Here is a 21,882-nt window from a genome sequence, read left to right on the forward strand (position 1 = left end):
TGAATCAGTTCATCACGCACATCATTCATGTAACGGCCTACTTGCCTGCACTGAATCATGCACTGTCGTAATAGTTATTTATGCAACAAGTAGCAAAATGATGATTTTTTCAGCACGAGTTGTACATCCAGCCAACGAAGCTTGCCGAGTAATCCTATTTCCGCGTAAAAGAAGCGTATTACACCGAGTTATCCTACAAAATTGCCAAAAAATGTTGTCTGCAACTCGTTGCAGAACTCGATTTCAACATCACTTGTTGTAATTATCCAAATTGGCACGACTCGCGCTGTACAAATCACATTCTGCAACTCGTTGCGTTAACTACAATTTCCTGTATATCATGGAAAATTGATAAAATTGCTTCAATAATAACAAACTCTAACCTCATTTTGATTTGCGGTTTCGTATTCTTGTTTTGATTTTGTAGTTTCTTCTATTTTGAATTTTCACTTTTGTATTTTTAGTCGTTGCTTTCTGCTCTGTCATTTTTTGCAGATCGTGATCAGCAACATCGTTTTGCAATCTCTAGAAAACAAACCAAAAATCTTTTTTTATTTCACCTACTCCTGCTCTCACCCACCCGTTTCTACAAGACTTGCCTATAAATATAAAAAAAAAGTTCACCCCCTCTAGCTCGTCTTTTATTGCCTCCTTAGTCAAGTATAAAAGTATGTATTCCTCCGGAGAGTTTCGTCAGTATGCGATCACCCGCCTAGGACAACGGGAGATCCGACACTGCCTTTTAACTAATGTTTTTCAATAAGTTTGCTGCGACTCTTTTGTTTGATTTGTTTTCCAAGTATTCGTTTCGAGATACTGTTTGGGATTTTTGGTTTTTAAACTACCTATAACTATAGCTCAAAAGTTATATGTGTGCTTGTTTAAAGGTTACGTAATAGGTTTTCTTTACTTTGTTTTTGCGCTAGATTATGTTAATTATTGCAAGGTAAGTAAAGTAGAGCTGCTGTTTTTGTTCTGATGATGAATGTCGATGAAAAATGACACTAGTGAAACGTACTTTCGATGCCTACATGTGTGTGTTTTTAAACTAAACCGATAGAAAGAGATGTCAGTTGAGTGACATATGACGGTTCTAAAATTATTTACAGCTGTTCCGTTTTGACAGTTTCCCGGGGTGAAGTCTAATAAAATCTATCAGTTATGTACAATCATGTGTAAATAGAAACCGGATTGAATTTAAGTAACTTGACTACACGCACGCTTTTTTCTTTTTATCGATTAGTATACACGTTTTTTTGTTTGTTTTTTTTTTTTTGCGTTAACTTATCTCAGAAAGATAAAAATTCAACGTTTTTCCATGTTGATAAGTTTTTATAAAAAAGGGAAAACACTAAAAAAGTTCCTAAGTTTTTTTGATGCCGTCACTAGAAGAGTGTATTGTTTTAGTTCAATCGTTAAAACCAGCCTCTTTATTTTGCTACTTCGCCTGTTCGGTTTCCGTTGTTGTACTACTTCTACGTTCGTCTGGCCACACTGTAACGGTAACGGATGTCAATGTGTGTGTCTACGCATCGTTAATCAATTTAAAATTCTTTATGAAAATGTGAACATATTTTCTTAACTTGTAATCAGTCACCGCGAATAATTGAGTGAGGGTCCCGTGGTTCCCGAGTAGGAAAACCAGGGCCGCCAGCAGAAGGGCGAGCGAGGCCAGAGCCGCAATCAGTACCACCATCGCTAGGGTTCCACCGAGGAGTATCCACGTGGCCGGATCATCGCCAGCGGCAGCGACCGCGGCAGAATTGTCGCCCGGATTGAGGAATTGTACGATTTTGATTCTACTATTGCTACCAGTGTCAAACCGGCTACCGGCGTCGTCAACGAGGTGACGGTTGCTATGGGTTACAGTAGCCGATGGGGTTTCTAGAGAGCTTTCGATCGTAGTTGCCGGAGTTGTCGTTTGAATTGCTGGAGTTGCCGCTGCCGCCGCCGCTGTCGCTGTTGTCGTGGTTGGTGTCGATGTTGATAGCGATGATGGCGATGGTTGTTATGATACAAGGAAATGGGGTGCCGAGAATAATACAGCCAGCGTGGCGATGATCGTGAACAGCGTGAAGATGATAAGGCACAAGCGGTCGACCACCATGGCGGCAAACTTCCAGTCACGAGTGACGTCGCCACTTTCGTCCTCCTTGCGAAGCTGGAAAAAGGATGGAAAGTCGGTGATGCCATCGGTCATAATTGTAGACACTGTTGGATAAGGTTTCGGGGTCAAACTCTGCCACCACTGAGCAAGTTGCCCGCCGAACATCTGAAGTGGAGCTCGACGGTAAACTTGATCGGCGGATGGCAGATCATTCTTCCGAACTGGTCGACTACAATGTATACAATTATAACTTGCTGAAACAAGAGCTGTCAATATTGGAGACTGTGGATGTCGACTGTTGACGATTAACTAGAATATACAGCTGAAAGTGTTTTGATACCCGAAGAAAAATTTATATAATATTTTGCACGGTGCTCCTCTGACCGTTATTATCAGAAAAAAATCTCCATCAAATCTGTACTCACCAGTCGATTTCTATAGCTAAGCTGCATGTCTGGGCAAAATTCTAAAAAAATCGTAGGGCCCGTTTTGTAGTTACGCCCTTTTGAATGTGTAAGTCCACTAATTCAAAAGAAATCTGAGATATTTAAACGAGTTTTCATTGGCCGTGATTATCAGAATAAATATATTAACAAAATTTAAATCAAAGTTGGTTTATATAGTTATTTGTAACTTCTAGGAGGTGTTTTGAATGAGAAGATAGAAAAATTAGAGTTACGCCCTTTTGGGAGCCCATTGAAAACACTAATTTCCAATAGATTAGTTAAGCATTCTTATACCTTTGAGCATATTCAAATGTTTTTAATGGCACATTTCACTTATATGCCGCCAAAGTATTTCACAATCAACCCATAGGCTCAAGTGTTTTAAAGCATTACGGAGCCAATTTAATCATGAAACCGAATTAGTTCTTGTAGCACAATATTTTGGCTAGTTTGGTGAACCCATGTACTCACGATTCAGATTATTTTACATGCAATTGATTGCTACCTGTTGCATATCGAAGCGAAGCATACGTCAAGGAATATTTTACGAGTTATGTTTTCGTTTATGGGTAGCAGTCTATGGAATTAAATAAATTAACAACGCAGAAAGCAGCAATATCAAATGGAAGAAAACAATGCATAGCTCAAAACTTCCGTTATTATTTTGTTTAATGGAGTTCAAAATCGTAGCATTTGCAGAGCCTAATTTTAAATGTTTGTCTCTGTCAGTTTGAAAAGCTTTGTGAAGCTCCCAAAGATTTTTTTCGTTTGTGATGAGTCATAGCAGTTTGTGAGTCTTTACTTCACAAGCATAGTCTGCGATCGAAAAACAAATACAAGTTTTCATGGAAATCTTCAGTTTGTGTAGGGTTAAAACCATATTCTGGTAGGTAGACCAGCAGGTTATTAACAGGGCCATAAAACAATTTACGATTTTCCGGTAACCAAAACTGGAATTCACGTAAAATCCATGAACAACTCTGTTTTTACCATATTTTATATGTCTTCTTAAAATTATATCCCTTAACTTTCAATTCCATTACCCCGAATACCTGTAGACCATCTCCACATGTTCCTGTTTCTAGAATGGCATTAGTTCGAATTCCATTACTCCCGAGCAGGAACAAATAACTCCCCAATAACTTATGCATACCATATTTTGGTATCATACCAAAATTAGGTATTGTTCAGTTGTCAAAACCTCAATTTGGTATTATAATGGTATTAAAAAAATCTTTAAAACAAATAAAAATATTTCATTGAGGTATTAAACAGCTATTGAGTTCTGCTGGAGGTATTGAACAACTATTGAAAAATTTCACTTTTATATGAAAATCCATCAATTATTGTTTAGGTATTACAATACTTGATCAAATTATCAGCTAGGTATTTGTAGAACATGCAGAAGGTATTTTACCTCTTATGCAGGGCTCATTCATACCTCATTTAGGTTGTAAGCATTGGAAATTATCTGGTATGGAATACCTCAATTTGGTATTCAGTAGTTATTTTCTTCTGCTCGGGTACGGGACAATGTCATGCAAGGTAATTATATATTCGGGACAATAGCATCCAGCGTAATAGTGCGTTCAGGGTGATGACACTAGGGTAATGAAATTCGGGGTTAAGGTATAGAACCTTCTCAAAAGAGTTTTGATATTCAAGGGAGGCATATAATAAAAAGCTCTGAAAGTGTTATGATTTTAAATTCAATGAAACCAAATAATAACGCATGTTTCTTATTTTTCTTAAGCACATTTCAAGTACTGAGGCTTTTTCTTCACGAGTTAGCATGAGAATGGATTAATTGTTTTATACAAATCTTGCACTATTGTATTTTTCCAGAGTTCGTATGAGTTTGTGTAATCGAAAAGACCGAGAAACCCAAAGGTAAAATTGTAGCTTTGTGAAAAATCTAAATGTTGTAATGTATGCTACAAATGATTACAAAAGTATTGATAGTGGTCTAGAGTGTTATAGTTTGGCCAATAGTGCATTACTCAGCAATTGAAGTTTATGTTCTGGGGCAGTACAAAATTAGCCGGAATAGCCGGCACTACGTCCTAGAGCCTGCTTCTCAGCACAGTGTTCAATGAGCTCTTCCTCAGTTCCTAACTGAGAGATTCCTTTGACAAACTTGCCATTTTCGCATTCGTATATCGTGTGGCAGGAACGAACATACTCTATGCCCAGGGAAGTGTAGGAAATTTCCATTACGAAAAGATGCTAGACCGACTGGGAATCGAACCCAGACACCTTCAGCATGGCTTTGCTTTGGAGCTGCGGACTCTAACCACTTGGCTAAGAAAGGCCCAAGGTAGCTAGTTGAGTCATAACAATATTTTATAAATAATAATAATGACACGAAAATGGCTCCGTAATGCCTTACAGCGCTTGAGCTTTTGAAAAAATAATCAATTGTGTAAGACTTTGGCGACATGTAAGTGCAATGTGTCATGCACATGCTTAACGGAATGCCTGCTTAAAAGAATGCCTAATTAATCTATTGGAAATCAGTGTTTTCAATGGTTACGCTTCCAAAAGGACGTAACTCCAAATTTCGTCTATCTTTTCATTCAAAACTCCTCCAATAGGTTACAAATAACTAAATAAACCAACTTTAATTCAAATTTCGGTGGTATATTTCATCTGATAATCACTGCCAATCAAATCCGTTTAAATATCTCAGATTTCCTTTGAATTAGTGGTCTTAGACAATCAAAAGGGCGTAACTTCAAAACGGGCCCTACGATTTTTTTTAAATTTTGCCCAGACATGCAGCTTTGCTATAGAAATCGACTGGTGAGCACAGATTAGATGGAGATTTTTTTCTGATAATAACGGTCAGGGGAGCACCGTGTTTTGTGCATATCTGAGACGAGACCTGATTATCAGAATGTTTTGGACATTTGAACACCTTTCAGAGTTTTCCAAAGTGTTTATAAGTCTAACCGAATTTTCCAAGTCTTTTTGATGTCAACAAGTGTTCTAATTTTTTAAGTTAATCCGAATCTTTCAGAGCATTCCCTTGTTTCCAGTCTGCTTTTTGTAGCCCTTCTGAGTTTTAAAATGTATTTCGTAGTTTTTCACATTCCTTCACTGACTTTTCAAGTCTTCTCTCTCTTACTGTCATTCTTCACTTCACTTCACACTTCTTTGAAAAGCTTACTTTCACTTTTTACTGTGTTTCTTCTTTCAGAGTCTTTCAGTGTTTTCAGAGTACTTTTAGTTTCCAGAGAATTTTATCAACTAACTCTCGGAGCATATTTTTTCTACGAATGTCAGGGTTCAACATTGCTTTACAGTCCTTTAAAGTTCAGAATATCTGATCTTTTTTTGACGGTTCATGAGAATTTCAGAATATTTAGAAGTCCATCAAAACTTCCCATAGCCTTCCAGAAGATTTACAAATGTCAATTTTCTTTTTCAGAGTCTTCGATATTATTTCATGTTCTAAAGTCTTGCGAAGTCGGTCAATTTTCAGTATATTTACAGTACACTGATTTCTTTCGGTGTTTTTATGGTAAAGTGATGCTGACGTTCTTTTTGAGATTTCTAGCTCAGTTCGAAACAACTGTTAAAAAGTTTTATGGTGGTTCTAATGCTATTCAAGTTCTTACTTCTCACATCCTCCTCAAATGTTATAAAATTCGATTGAAATGAGGAAAAGTTATGACTGTTTGTTGTTTTTCCAAAATTTAAATAAAAGCTTATTCGATTTTTTATTAAAAGGCCTTGTACTAGAATGCATCAAAGTGTATTTGTATAAATGTACGGAAACCGTTTTTAATTCATTTTGGGGAAAATTTCGAATAAAAATAATAAAACAAACTTGCAAACTGACTGAAATCTACCTTTTTTTTTGCTAAATTCAGCGAAATATGCTTGATCACGTGAAAGCAGCCATCAAAATTTTCAATTTTACCTTAGTACCTATTTAGGGCTAATTTCTGAATGAAATTTAGTGTTTCTTTTTATGCTACCATGACTTCATGGCTGGTTTAAAGTATTTTTGTCCAATATATTGTATTTTGGTCAGCGAACTTTTGCCATTCACTAGTTTCGAACTTGTAACCAAATTGAAATTTATGTAACTATCTCGGAGATAAGATTCTATCTTAGGACCTCGGCGTGAGAGGTGTGTCCATCGCCAAATTGCATAGTCTTTCAGATTGTAGGAGAGCCTTTCAACAACTTTTATAGTTTTAAATTAGTTAAAATCATTAATTTCCACGATCATGCTTCATAATTTTTTAGTTTTAAACAGACGAATTCCATCCAGAATAAGTCGAAAAAACTAAAATCTTGCTCGATAGTCTTTGATTTGGACTAAATTTTGCACATGTTTTTGGTATGGTAGAATAAGTGTTTTCCATAGAAAAAATGATCATTTTGACTCAAGTGTAACTTTTGAAAATGGCCTATACATTTTTGCATGCAACTTATTTGAAAAATTCCAACTCTGAAATTGTTGATTTTAGAGAAAAATGTTCTATGAAGAAGTTGTAGTGAACGGTTTGGACTATAAGAAAAAAATATGCACTGAAAAAATGTTTTATAATTTTCATAAAAAAATCAAAATTAAACTTAAATTTTAAATTACACAAAACCCCATTTTATATATTTTATTAATTTTCACCGTAGAATCTTGATATTATACAGATGTTTAGGACAAAGTTTCATGATGGAGAAATTTTTAATAAAAAAGTTTTTCTAAGAACAACTTTTCAAAATTTTATTTTATTCTTTCAAAATAAATACGTTCTGATGATACAGTAAGTATCTTGAAATGATTCTAAGCCATGATAATTATATTAATAATTTCTCTAGAAGTAGCCATTTTCGAATTATATCGAGTTTAATGCGAAAAATATTATTTAAATATGTATTAAAATAAGCCATTTTCAATAGTTATTCGCGATTCTCCATCAAGGAAAATATGTAAGTGGAAAGAAAAATGGTCTTTACACCGTGTACAGTATATTCTCATACAAATTCGAGATAACATTACTTTGCGCTTGTTTAACTGACATCATTGGTGATAATATTTTTTAAAAGTGGTTATAATACTGATTCACTACAGGAAATATTTTGGAAATATTTCAATTATAAACTTATTTTATCAACTTAAGAATTTAGGAAAAATATTTCCAGCGGCACGCTCATAGGCAGAGCCCAATTTTAATCTGCAGTTATCGTACATATATTTATCAAATTTTATCAATATTTATCTATTCAAAACGCAATATGATTAACTTAAAGTTTCTGAAACTTTTTTGTGAATGCTCTGATTTTCACTTTGTTAACCAGACCAATATCAACAAAAATTCATTTTAAGTGCAAAACACGACTTCAATGGTCATTTCATCACTTATCATAGCAATTATTTTTTCTTATTCATAAAACAAGCTATTCTACGTTAAGGACTGTTCATTTAAGAAAGTGGACACGTATTTTTTAAAGCAAACTGTTTATTTTCGAACAAATTCATGAGTTCTCTTGAAATACATAGAAATCAAAGTAATCTCGACCAAATTCACATAAGTTTGAACATTTATTGAGCATTCCTGGATAATGCTCTGGCTTTTCTCTTGGGGCCTCCCATCGGATTCTGCACAACTTTTTTCGTAACTTTTCTTTGTGTTGCTTACCACATTTTCTTGAAAAAATCCATGGAATCTTCCATCTTTCTTAAGATGTTGTTTGATTATTGCCCCCTCATTTGGAAGGGGCATAGTTATGGGCAATTCGGTAGAATCTGCCATGTTTAAACAAATTCAATTTTTTCCTTCTTGATCATCTCCAAAGTAGCTGAAGTATAGTGAGTCGATGCCAGGCCTGGCCAAAACAATGGAGGCTTGTTATACTTTCGGTAGATGGGCAGAAGGCGTTTTCAAATGCGTTCAGTTCTGTAATGTTCGCCGTTGATTGAACCCGTTGTGAAAAATGTAGTACTTTTCATACCGCAGCAGTAAAGTGCTTGCCATAAAAAAACTTTTTTCCCAATTTTTTCTGTTCGGATGTACTGCACGTCGTCATAAGCATCTGTTTTCGATACAGTGTTGAAAAATTGGAATTTGGACACTTCGCGATTCAAGCCAAATCTCGGAACGACAACTTTTCTGAACACCATTTGTGCAGAATAAATCTGCGTGTTGCCATGTTAAACTGACCTATCGCTTGGAATTTGCAACTGTTTGATGTCAACTTTCTTCTGCTGTCAAAATAAACACTTGAGTACACACTGAAAAAAAATTTGAATTTTTTCCTTGGAATTTTCACACCAAAATGTTAACAATCAGGTGTCCACTTCCTTTAATGAACAGTCCTTAGTATAATACTACCAGACTACAATGAAATACTACAACATTGGATTATCCTACATTCAGTAAAGTTATACCAAAGAAAAGAAAAAGTGTATGAGAATATATTGGACACGGTGTACTCTCGAAAACGTATTATTATTAATGGAGAAACGCGAATAACTTATGAAAATGGCCTATTTCAATATACCAACAATATTTTTTGTATTAAACTTGATATAATTCGAAAATGGCTTAGAATCATTTAAAGATACTTACTGTATCATCAGAACGTATTTATTTTGACAATAAATCAAAAATTTGAAAATCGACCGAAAGTTGTTCTTAGAAAAAATTTTATTAAAAATTTCTCCATCATGAAACTTGGTCCCAAACATCTGTTTGCTAACAACTACCGAAAAGCTAAACATTACATATAATTTGCAATTGGATTAATCCAATTGCAAATTATATGTAATGTTTAGCTTTTCGGTAGTTGTTAAACTTCCACTCGGCTGGTTGGCCGTAAACCACGATTCATAATTAAAACAAGTATCTGTTTGCTATCAAAATTCTATGGTGAAAGTTTTAAAAATATTAAAAATGGGGTTTTTGTGTAATTTTAAATTCAAGTTTTATTTTTGATTATTCCATGAAAATATATTAAATATTTTTTCAGTGTATATTTTTTTCTTTTAGTCCAAACGATTCACTACAACTTCTTCATAGAACATTTTTCTCTTAAATCAACAGTTTCAGAGTTAGATTTTTTCAAATAAGTTGCGTGCAAAAATTTAAAGGCTATTTTCAAAAGTTACACTTGAGTCAAAATGATCCATTTTTTATGCAAACACTTATTCTACCATACCAAAAACATGTGCAAAATTTAATACAAATCGAAGATGGTCGAGTTCTGTGACTGACCGATTTGACATGGAATCCGTCACATATTTCCAATATATGGTAGAATAAATGTTTTCCATAGATAAATCGATCATTTCGACTCAAGAATTTGAAATACACGGTGTCTTTTTGCATGCAATTTATTTTGTAAAATTATAGCTGCGAAACTGTTCCAGCTGTTGATTTTAGGAAACAAAGTTTCTATGGAGTAGTTGTAGTGAACCGTTTGGACTACAAGAAAAAAAGATACACTGAAAAAATGTTATATTTCCTATAATGAAGAAAAATGAAATTTAAAATTATACAAAACCCTCATTTTTATCATTTTTTAAACTTTCACCATTAAATCTCAAAGGAAAACAGATGTTTCGGTCAAAGTTTTATTATAGAGAATATTTTTACCAAAATATTTTTCTAGGAAAAAACTTCGACAGATTTGAAAAATTTTGGTTTTTGTCAAGATAAATATATGATTTAGCTTCTCTAGAAGTAGCCGTTTTCGAGTTATTTTAAATTGAAAACAAAAAGTATTAATTAGGTAATAAAATAGGCCATTTCCATTAGTTATTCGCGGTTCTTCATCGAAAAAAATAAGTCATTAGAGAGAAATATGGCTTCGAAAAACCTATTGTACTTGATGGAAAATCGGGATTTACTAATGAAAATGTTATTTTATTTTACTCGAAAATGACTACTCTTAGATAACTGTCCACGATAATCATTATTGTTATTAAAAACGTGAAGTCTCTTATTTAATCATCCTAAGGTATTTATTTTGGCAATAAGAACAACAAGTTTTTGAAAATCTGCCAAAATTTTCTGTCATAGAAAAAAATAAATAAAAATAATGGCGCTTTGTTCAAAATATCTGTTGCCTATCAAGACTCTTTGGTAAACTTTTAAAAAATATTAAAAATGGGGTTTTTGTGAAATTTGAAATTAAAGTTTGCACTCGTTAAAATCAAAATATTTTTCTGTGCATAAAAGAAGAAAGAAAATAAAAGTGCGATTCTGCATCCAATCTTGTTGATGTCTTCAGCGCACTCATTCATTATAAATCGTAGAATAAGTGTTCTGAAGACACCAACAAGATTTGATGCAGGATCGCACTTTTATTTACATTCTCGCACTTATGAAAACTGACTGCGCAGTCCAGTGGTGAACGAAATACCCAATAATGTGGGAAGAGATTAACGTAACATTGTTGATGGAGCATCTGGAATAATGTAAGAAACGGGCGTATTTTCTTAAGTTTTATGATATTAATATAATTCAATCCCAAATATCTTGAAGCGGTAACTTATAGGAAGATTATGGATATTAGAATTTTGAATTGTTTTTGGATAAAAAATCATATTGCAGCATCAAAACGCCTTTTCTATAACCAGAAATTGAATTTTCAGAAATACACCAAAAGTTGCCCTTAGAAAACAAAATTATTTTAAATTTATTTTAAATTGCACCATGTTGAAACTGCCCTTAAAACATGGGATATTAATGTGGAAAGAAATAAACGTAACATTGTTGGTGGAGCATCTGGAGTAACTTATGAAACGGGCGTATTTTCTTAAGTTTTAGGATATTAATATAATTGAATCCTAAATATCTTGAAAATGACTAGTTTTAGGAAGATCATTGTTAATAGCATTTTGAATTGTTTTTGGATGAAGAATCATATTACAGCATCAAAACGTCTTTTCTACGGCCAGAAATTGAATTTTCAGAAATGCACCAAAAGTTGCTCTTAGAAAAACTTTTTTATTTTAGATTGCACCATGTTGAAACTGTGCTTAAGGTGAAACAGTTTGGAATCAACTTCTAAGACGATTCTGGACGATTTCGCGTGGAACCGCTCAAACTAGCTCTCGCAGTGAAGTACGTTGACATTCAAAATGTCAAACTGTTCAAAGGTTATTTTTAGTAATGAGAAAAAAGAAAGGCATATGTAGAATGAAATTATATGAAACAGAAATAAGGGTTTTTGCCAACACTTGTAGCGACGAACCATCCATATATTATTAGAAGATTACACAACGTAACGTTGCCACGATAAAAATGTGTATGTGATATTGGTAGGAGTTAAAAAAAATTACGTCGACATTCATAGTTAATATCTTTTTGCACTCGCACAACACGAACTGACTCGCTTGGGCTTCCCGAAGCACTCCTAAAAGTTTTCAAATGAACTTCGTGCAAAAACTCATAGGCCATTTTAAACTCTCACAGTCTATTCAAGTCATACAAACCTGTTGCAAAGTCTCTCCGAGTGTTCCAATATTATTTATTATTCATATCTTCGACTTGGTCGTACAGATGGTAAAATATAAAATTACGATATCACATTTCTTAACCTATTTTTGAAAACAGCTTTCGACATATCAAAATCAAACAACACACTAACATTATTGAATGCTCTTACGCCAGCGGAAAACGGATTGTTTTGACCATAACTGGTTCTGTGGACAGGATTGGCGAGGAAGGGTGCATTGCGAAGACTTCGTGGTGGAACATAGAAAGGTACCTCAGAAAGAAGCATTGGACAATCCAGGTTTCCGGTAATGATGTCGAAAATGAAAACTTGTTGCGATTTTGCTCTTCTTTCCGAGAGAGTCTCTAAGTTAATTAGCTGGCATCGTTCAGGGTAGCTTGGCAAGTTTTCCGGGTCTCTCCAAGGAAGGCCTCTCAGTGCAAATCGCAGAAAACACTTTTGTACACGCTCCAGTTGTAAAGAGTACGACAAATGATAAGGTGTCCAGACCGGAGCTGCATACTCTAAAATACTTCGCACCAGGGCGCAGAACAGCGTCTTCAGAGCGTAGATGTCTGTGAACTCCGATGCATGTCGACGAATGAACCCTAGAACCGACCACGCTTTGCGGTTCTAATAGTGTCGCTCCAATGGTGTACTGATGTAACCGAAGTGTACTATTGCGTGTAAATGATATTATTTTACACTTCCCGCTGTTGACTCGCATACCGTTGTCGTCGCACCAAACCAGCAGTGCGTCGATGTCGTTTTGAAGTGCAAGGCAGTCTGCCGCGGTAGAAATGATGCGAAAGATTTTAAGATCATCGGCGAACGACAGTTTGTACGACGAAAGCTTCAAAATTATATCATTCACGAAAATAATGAAGATTAAAGGTCCGAGTACACTGCCCTGCGGTACCCCTGAAGAGATTTCGAAGAGTTTAGATCGCGCAAAATTGACCTTTACAAAAGCATTTCGATCTGACAGATAGGAAAACAGCCACGATGTAATCCATCTTGGAAATCCAAGATGCTCCATTTTTTCCACGACCACTAGATGTGGGACCGTATCGAACGCTTTGGCGAAATCGATGTAAATTGCGTCCACTTGCTGTTTTGACTCCATTGCTCGGGAAATTGCGGTAACATAGCACATCAAGTTGGATGTAGTTGAGCGGTTTCTTACAAATCCATGTTGGTATTCACACATTATCGATGATGCAGCATTATATAGCACTTTATGTAGGAGTTTTTCAAACACCTTGCTGAGGCAGCATAGTACGGATATCCCGCGATAATTTTCTACAAGGTGTTGACTACCTGCCTTGTGAATCGGCACGATTATCGCAGTCTTCCATGCTGACGGAAATTTCCGTTCCTGGATAGAGCGATTGAAGATTGCAGCAATTGGTTTCGCAAGCACATGCGCACATTTTTTAAACAAGATAGGAGCAAAACCATCAACGCCTGGTCCTTTCTTGTCGTCCAGGTCTTCGAGAACAGGCAATACATCCTCATTTGAAAAGTGGCACTCAGGAATTGAAATGTTGTACGATGGAACATCTTCAAACCTGTCGGCCCGTGGCACAGGTGAAGCTCTAGAGAACACATTTTCGAAGAATGCTGCGAAAAGATCAGCAGTCTCCGAATCGGTAGCCGCCATAGAACCAGCATAGCGAACGTTACTGGGAATTCGATCGCTTGATCGTTGACGTTTCACATAGTTCCAAAAAAGGGATGGGTTCTGTTTCACGTTCGTCTGAACTGCTGAGATATAATTTTCGTACGTTATTCAAAGTCTTTCACATATTTATACAGTTTTTCACCATTAATCTGGGTCGTACTAATTTCTTTACACTTTTATGTAGACTTTCAGAAGCTTTTAGCATATTTCAGAGTATTCCACGGTCTTCTTAAAACTTTTAACTGTTTAGTGTTCAAACGGGATCGGAATGTTGTCGGAATGAATGAGAGTCTCTAAGAAAGTTTCAGAGTCATTCCAAGCCTCGCAAAGCTTATCAGAGTCTTTTAGAATTCACAAGTTCTTTTAAAGTCTTCTTCCAAAGAATTCTATAGTCTTTTATTCTTCCAGAGGCTTTCAAAGCCATACAGTATTTCCGAGTCGTTCCAAGTATTCTTCTCTTTTCACTCTCTTACTGTCCTTCTAGCTCTCTTCACTGTTATTTTTTACCCTTATATTCTCCCTCTCTGTTGTCTTTCTTCGTTCAGTGCTATTCAAAGTATTGTTAGTTTTAGAGTGTTTAACTATTGTAAGTCTTTCCGAGCTTTCAATTTTGCTACGGGTTCCAGAGTTTGTCAATTTTGAATGTTTAGAATTTCGGAGTATTTTGGAATGTTCCAGAATAGTTATGAAAATTTCGGATTATTTTGGAGTCTCAAATTTGTTTGGAGGTTTCCAAATGCTCTTTAACTCTTATCCCATTTTTAGAATCTCGGACATTATTTCATGTTCTCAATTTATTTGAAATCTTTTAGTGTTTTTGATACTAATCCGCTATCTTTCAGTGTTTTATAGTGCCTTCTAGTTGGAGGTCATTCCATAGTGTTTCCGAATATTTTGAAGTACGGCAAACGTGTTTTTAGTACAGGTAGCTCCAATAGTGGAGGTTGTGTGTTTTGACATGTTGCTTACTAAAATATAGTTATGTGATATTTTTCTATGATGTACGATGCAAAAATAATACAAAATATCGAAAAATATTCACAAAATTCAATCCTAAACCTATTGAAACTATTGAAACTAGAAATCAATGGTTTGCGCCATTAAAGCAACCATTCTATAAGCATACCTCCACTATAGGAATAATGTTCTTCTATTGGTGCAAGGCTTTTGCAGGGAAATTATAAATGAATCGTGATTTTCATACATTTGAATGGTACAGGGATTCGAAATCTATCTCTTATACATTAAAATCACATATTTTATCATCATGTTTTAGCAGTTTTCCCTTAGGTGACCCACTAATGGTACATTTGCCCTACTTGAGAAAATTTCAAAACATTCCATTTTAGTTTGTGTTTTTTATAATCCAAAACAATGTTTCAGTCTTTAAAATTAGAAATAAGTCTTTCGTAGTATTTTAAAATAATTTATTTTTTCACAGATATTTTTGGGATATTTAAGAGTCTTTTAAGGGTGTACTCTCCTTTACTGCCCATAACTGCATATTTGTAACATTCGACAAAAGTAGGCATTGAGTAAATGGAATACCAAATTTGCGTTTTATGGCAGTATGGGAGGAAACTAAAATTTCTTAAAATTACCAAGAATTCAAAACTGGTTCTTTAAGGCTGAAATTTTGTACAACTCATATCACATGCTGGGTGAATAGTCAGAAAATAATTCTGATGGGAATTTCATTGCTACTACATTATGCGGCTCATGTATAATTTCAATGTGACTGTTATGCGGTTACAATTACCAATGTGACAAAACAACTTGGTATTTTTTTCGAATTTTCTAGAACAAACTCACAGATTTCAGTAAGTGGATCGAAAGTGTTTATCATTTGATGACTCTCCATGGTATTAACTCCAATTTGTCAAAAATGTCGAATGTGACTGTTATGCAGTTATGGGCAGTTTAGTTTCAAACAGTTTTTCAAAGCCTTGTAAAGTCTTTGAAAGATGTTTTTCAAACTTCTTTCAACGTCTATACTTGTGTTTCTGTGTTGTTTAAAGCCCTTCAAAGATTTATAAAACATTTCAACATTCCTCTGAGCCACAAACATTTCTTTATACTTTTATGGAGGCTTCAAGGATCTTCGGTGTATTTCAGAATCTCAGTCTTTTTAAAACTGTAGGTTGTTTGAAAAAGTTTTGGAGTCTTTGAGGCCCTTCAAGCCATTCCAAGTCTCACGAAGCTACACAGTGTCTTCCAGAAGCTTACAAATCTTCCGGAAGCTTACAGAATCTTTTCACACATCTCACTCGCTTTCAATTACAATTCTAAAGAATTTTAATATAATTGTCTCATAGAACTCCGTAGTCTTTAAGTCGTTTGTGTCTTCCAGGAGTTCGCAATCTTGAGTAGGTATATATTTCTTATGTTTTTCTTTCAATTTTTGAGTATATATTTCTTAAGTGAGGTCCACTAGGTGAGAGAAGGCAATTGTCCCCTCGAAGCAGTTCCTTGAGAGCATCGCGATGCTTCCAGAAACGGCCAATGCAGCCCAATGATGGCTCAATGACCCATCTCATATAATTTCAAAGCATTCATTAAAAATCATGAAGAAAAGCTGTCATATGACCTGTTTTAGAATGAAAACAAAACAATCCCCTGTCACAGATTTCCTGAGGGCACCTAAGCAGTTCCAGAAACGGCCAAAGTGGCCAATAATTCTTTTCAAATACATTGAACGTCTTCTTATTAAAAATCATGAAGTAACAGCTGTCGCACGACCCTTTTTGGTACAAAAATGCAATTGTCCCCTCCGACAGGTTTTCCCGGAGCACTTCGGAGAGGTATATTGGAAGACTATTGGACTCAATACTATTGGCTTTTGTGATCCGTCTTAGGTATAATTGAATTCATGATGTTGTTTCAGGGACGATGCATCGTTAAAAAGATAGTAATTATTGAAATACCCTAAATGACCAAGGGAATCTGGAATAATTCCGGAACTATCCGGTATCCAAGGATTATCATTCATGCCGTCAAATCAGAATAAAAACTGGACCTTTTCTAAAAAATTCATCATGTGTCGTGAAAGAGCTTGGTCTTTTGAGTGTGAATAATTTTCTAGTGTTACAAAATCTTAGAAATACAGTGTTTTTAGAGGTTCTTGAAAATATGTCAGAGTTTTTAAATGTCTTTCAAAATCTTCGACATTCGTTTACAGTCATAGAAAGCCTCTCGGAGTCTTTTCTATCTTTCAAAGATTTTTCAAAATCTTCTTTAACGCCCTTTAACGTTCTTTAACGTCCCGCAGAGATTTTGAAATTTCTCTAACCTTCATGGCCGTGAATCGCAAGCAAGTTCCATCGGTAAAAAGTAGGCATTGAGAAAAAAGGCTGTGAAGTTTCCAAACTCGTTTTCCATACGATTATTCAAAAAATTCCAGAGGAATGGAACGTGTTCTAATCTTCATGAAACTTTCACAATTTGCGTTTTACTACGATATCTTTCCGAGAAAAATATAAAGATGATCAAAATGCGATTCGTTTTTGTGTTACACGAGGCGAAAATCTGTAGTGGGACTGATTTGCGGTTACTTTCCATTATGGAACAATTTGACTTGCTATTTTTTCCTAACTTTTTTTTTCGAACAAGTCATACAAGTGTAATCTAGCATGGACTCTAACCGATTACGCGACAATTCACGTACATTTACATGATGTTGATGTAATTTTACATGATGTGTTATGTAAATTTGCGACAAATCTGGCATTCCCTTTATGAGCATTATTTTACGCTGAAATTTACATGGAATTTTCTTTCTGTGTATCTCATTAGTGCAGCTACAAGAGATGGGACTGACTTGCGATTCACGGCAGTCCAGAAATTCAAAATTTTGGGTTTACATCAGTCTATTAGAGCATTTTGGAGCATTTCTGAATGTTTCGAAGTCCTTCATTGAAGTCTTCCGTAGATTTTCAAAATACTTAAAAGACCTTTCAAAATGATTTCGGTTTCATTTAGATAATTGCGCAGTCTTTCTCACATCGTCCTTCAAACGTTAGGAACTGTCCAAAGCACTTTAGACTTCATGAAAGTATTTAAGGGTTTTTTTTATAGTCTTTCAGGGTATTTCAGAATTTTTCGATGGTTTTCTGCATTTATTGCGGAATTTCACAATATTTTAGTCTTTCTCAGCTGCTCAACTGCTCAAAAAATTTCAGTGTTTTCAACATATTTGAAAGTTTTTTAGAATACTTCGTGATTTTTTGGAGTTCTTACACGACTTTTTTGATTTTTTTATCTATAGCTTTTCTCATTTGATAATGTATGTTCTTTTGCAGTCAGAGTCATGGAGTTTTTCTGGATCATCTAGTGTAGCTAAGTGTTATGGTATAATTCGTTAATTTTTACATTGTTTCAGAGCGATTGAAAATCTTTTAGAGTCTATAATCGTTTTTTAGTGGCTTGTCGAGTCTTCCTGATCTTTTGAAATCCTTCAAACTTTTCCGGAATATTTGATTTTCTTTCACAGTTCAAGGCTTCCGAAGTGATTCACAACATATTAAAGTCTTACACACTGCCGTGAATCGCAAGTCAGTCCCATCTGCATTTTCGTCAAAATTGAGTTGAGTTCAGTTTTCAACATTTTCTCTAATGCTCTTTTAGCTCCAATTATAAGATAATATTATTTGTTCGGAAAAAAATAGGAAAAAATAGCAAGTCAAATTGTCCCATTATGAAAAGTAATCGCATATCAGTCCCACTACAGATTTCCACCCCGTGTAACACTCTGGGATTTTTTGAATATTCATACGGAAAACGAGTTTGGAAACTTCACAGCCCATTTCCTCAATGCCTACTTTTTACAGATGGGACTGACTTGCGATTCACGGCAGCACAGTCTTCTACAAGTGTTAAATCTTTCAAAGTCTACAGAAGCCTTTAAGGTTCTTTCAGTTTTTTTCTGAGTCTTTAGAGAACCTCTTACAATCTTCCAAATATCTCAAAAGTCTGCTAATGTCGGACATAGTTTTCACCTAGAGTGTTGTTTTTAAATGTTACAAAATTTCGCAAAATTTGTCGAAGTCATTGGCAGTTTTTCATTTTTATTTACAGTTGTTTTTGAGAGACTTCCATAAATTTAACAGTATTTTTAGGGGTTTTTGAACTTTTTGCAGTCCTTTATATCCTCTAGGATTCCCTCTGTGTTTCTCGGTATGTTTGCCCCATTTTTCTCAAGTTATCAAAAAACTGATTCTACCCCATTACTCCATATGCCTTAACTCCGAATGCCATTACCCAGAAAACCAAATCCTCGAACGACTCATAACCCCAATTGGCATTGCTCCGAATTTCAATATCATGGGAAAATTGTTATCAATGTCATCAAGTCAGGATAATTGTAGATTCGGAGAAATGTCTTTCGGAGTAATGGGGTAGAATAATAAATGCTAATAACTCAAAAACGGTTGCACCAAATCACTCATTCTTTTCACTACAGACTCCCATAAAAATATTGTTTCAAAAAACGAATAACCGAACATGAGAAAAAAAACTGTAGCCTGAAATATATACGAGCATTGATCCCCCAAGAAATTTTGGAATATCTCCGAATTCGGATGACAAATGATCAAAATGGACACAGATTATAAAAGTAGAAGAACTTTCAAGTACTTGTGAAAAAATGGTGCAAACGAAAAAGTTATCACGAATTAAATATTGTTCAATTGTAAATAAATGATGCTGATAGTTCAAGGGTTAAAATATTTCAGTAAATAGAGGAAAAGAAATAACTTTTAGACTATAAGATTTCTGTGTTACCTTTAGAATTTTTATACAAACAAATCCAAAATTATAAGAATGAGCCGAAAACTAGTGATTGGTCGAGAATCGATTCTCTTACTATACCAGGAGCTCCCATAGTTCATTAAATACTTTTGCGTGCGTCAAAATTCTATGCAGCATATGCAATTTTTAAAACATTCGGAGTCCTTTAATTTTAGTGTCATCCATAGTCATCAAGTTTTCAAATTTCACAAACGGTCGCCAAATTGGTTTTACTTATAATTTTCAAGTCTTTTGTTTCATGTTTTTTTTCTGCAAAATATTGTTTTTTTCATAGAGTTTCGAAATATATCTGAGTCTCTCCAATTTCTTGAGTCCACAAAAGGCTTATAGAGTGTTGCTATGAGCATTTCTTTTAAAATTTTTATAAATATTTCAGAGCCATTAGAAGTTTTTCAGTCTTTTCGTGTCTGTGATAGATTTGGGTTATTCATTGTGAAGTATTTTGTTTCAAGTTTTTTTTTTCAATGTATATTTTTTCACAGAGTTTGGAATTTGAAACATTTGTTTCGTCTTAGCAATTGTTGAGTCTACAAAAAACTTTCAGAGTATTTCAAAGAGCGTATCTTCTAAATTCATTCAATTTTTTTTCTGAGCTATCAGAAGTTTTTCCGTCTTTCCAAGCCTGTAAAATACTTAGAATTTTTGCGTGTCTGAAGGATCAAATTATGTGTCTCTAGTACATTTTTAATTGCTGAATCTGATGCCGTTATCAGAAATGTTACAGCACGTCATAATTTTGAGTTACATGTGGAATAAAACATTATACCAGTTGTTTAAAAAATTGTTATCATTGATGTTTGATTGATGCAAAATAAAACTTCAACTTTCATTTAAGATACAATTTTGATTGAATTGCACGAATAAATTTAGATTAAATCGACTTTTCCAACATTCTCACGGGTTCCTTACAAAATTATTTGTTTCTTTTATATGGCAAAATCCAATACTTTTCAAAATCATCAAAAATATTATGAACTTAGATGATAAGAATTGTTTAATACATGAAGTTTGAATTATAAGGCAAATTAAGAAAATAAATCTTAACAACTACCGAAAAGCTAAGTATTACATATACTTTGCAATTGGATTAAATGGACAAATTGATGTGAAGTTTTGCGAAAAAGTTACACGTCTTCTCAGTGAGAATCGAACTCACGACTCCCTGATCTCTAGTTAGGGCGCGTTACATCTACGCCATGAGAGGACTCATGGATGCAGAAGTTAACGTGAATTCGATTTCAGCTGGTCCTTTTTCTCAAAGTGCACCTCTTTCGGAAGAATTAGATGCCCACCCAAACACAACGCTTTCTATTTATATCCAATGCCTAGCCCGAGAGCGCATTAATTTTTAGGTACTGAAATAGCACACCACACTAGCCAGCAACTGTGCTGGCTGAGGTTTCTATTGTGTGGGCTTCCAATGCGAAAAAGGACTACGTGATTATTGAGCTGAAATCGATTTCAGGTTAACTTCTGCGTGCATGAGTCCTCTCATGGCGTAGAGGTAACGCACCCTAAATAGAGATCAGGGAGTCGTGAGTTCGATTCTCACTGAGAAGACGTGTAACTTTTTTTTGCAGAACTTCACATCAATTTGTCCATTCAATCCAATTGTAAAGTATATGTAATGTTTAGCTTACGGTAGTTGTTAAACTTCCACTCGACTGGTTAGCCGTAAACCACGATTCATAATTAAAAACAAGTAAATAAATCTTATTATGGATGATAAAAGTTTAGCAGCTTAAACTTGAAATATTCAAATTATGTATTTTTAACAGCGAATATCTCAAAAACAATTCAACTTCCGAAAACGGGAATAGATTCAGCAATCCTAAACTAAGCAAACGGCAAATGGTATTTCGATGCATGAGACAAAAAAATGTTGCGCAGTGCAATCGTTATTTTTTTTTTTTCGTTTTGTTAAATTTAATTGTTTCCTTTCTGAGTCTGTTTTGAGATTCTAAAAACCGTAAACGTTACATTTTAATTACTGTTCTCAATTTTCATCCAACTAATCGGGTCTCGTCTCAGGTGTGAATAATTAATAATAAGTGCTTTTGGTGCGTAAAACTATATATACAGTACGTTGAATTATTGTATAACCTTTTTTTTAACTGTTGGGAATTTATAAATCACAATGGACACAGAACTGTATTCTTATCAAGCGTTTTTGAGCTGTCATGTTCGACTTACTCCGATGGTTACATTCACCTAGCTTTAAATGTAGTGACTGTTTTCTGTAGTTATCATCGGTGCTTAATTCATGCGTAGTACGGACCTGAAAAGTTCTTTGCAAGAAGATAAAACAAGTAGCACACAAATAATGCTTTCGCTACTAAAGTAAAATTATAAACATAATTTTCGAACGTGAAATTAATGCATCTTTG

The 21,882-nt window shown here is 34.7% G+C and overlaps 1 protein-coding gene across 1 annotated transcript in view; it reads right to left on the reverse strand.

Annotated features, from left to right (window-relative positions):
• Positions 1-777: 777 nt before the first annotated feature.
• Positions 778-21,882, reverse strand: part of LOC5569480 (neuronal acetylcholine receptor subunit alpha-7) — a 716,979-nt gene continuing 695,874 nt past the window's right edge. Inside the window, exon 12 of the mRNA XM_021846964.1 lies at positions 778-2,161. Within this exon, the coding sequence (XP_021702656.1) occupies positions 2,009-2,161 (153 nt within the window). The 3' untranslated portion in view covers positions 778-2,008. The remainder of the gene's footprint in view (positions 2,162-21,882) is intronic.

The sequence above is a fragment of the Aedes aegypti genome, chromosome 1 (genome assembly GCF_002204515.2).
Source record: "Aedes aegypti strain LVP_AGWG chromosome 1, AaegL5.0 Primary Assembly, whole genome shotgun sequence".
In the NCBI taxonomy this organism is placed as follows: domain Eukaryota; kingdom Metazoa; phylum Arthropoda; class Insecta; order Diptera; family Culicidae; genus Aedes; species Aedes aegypti.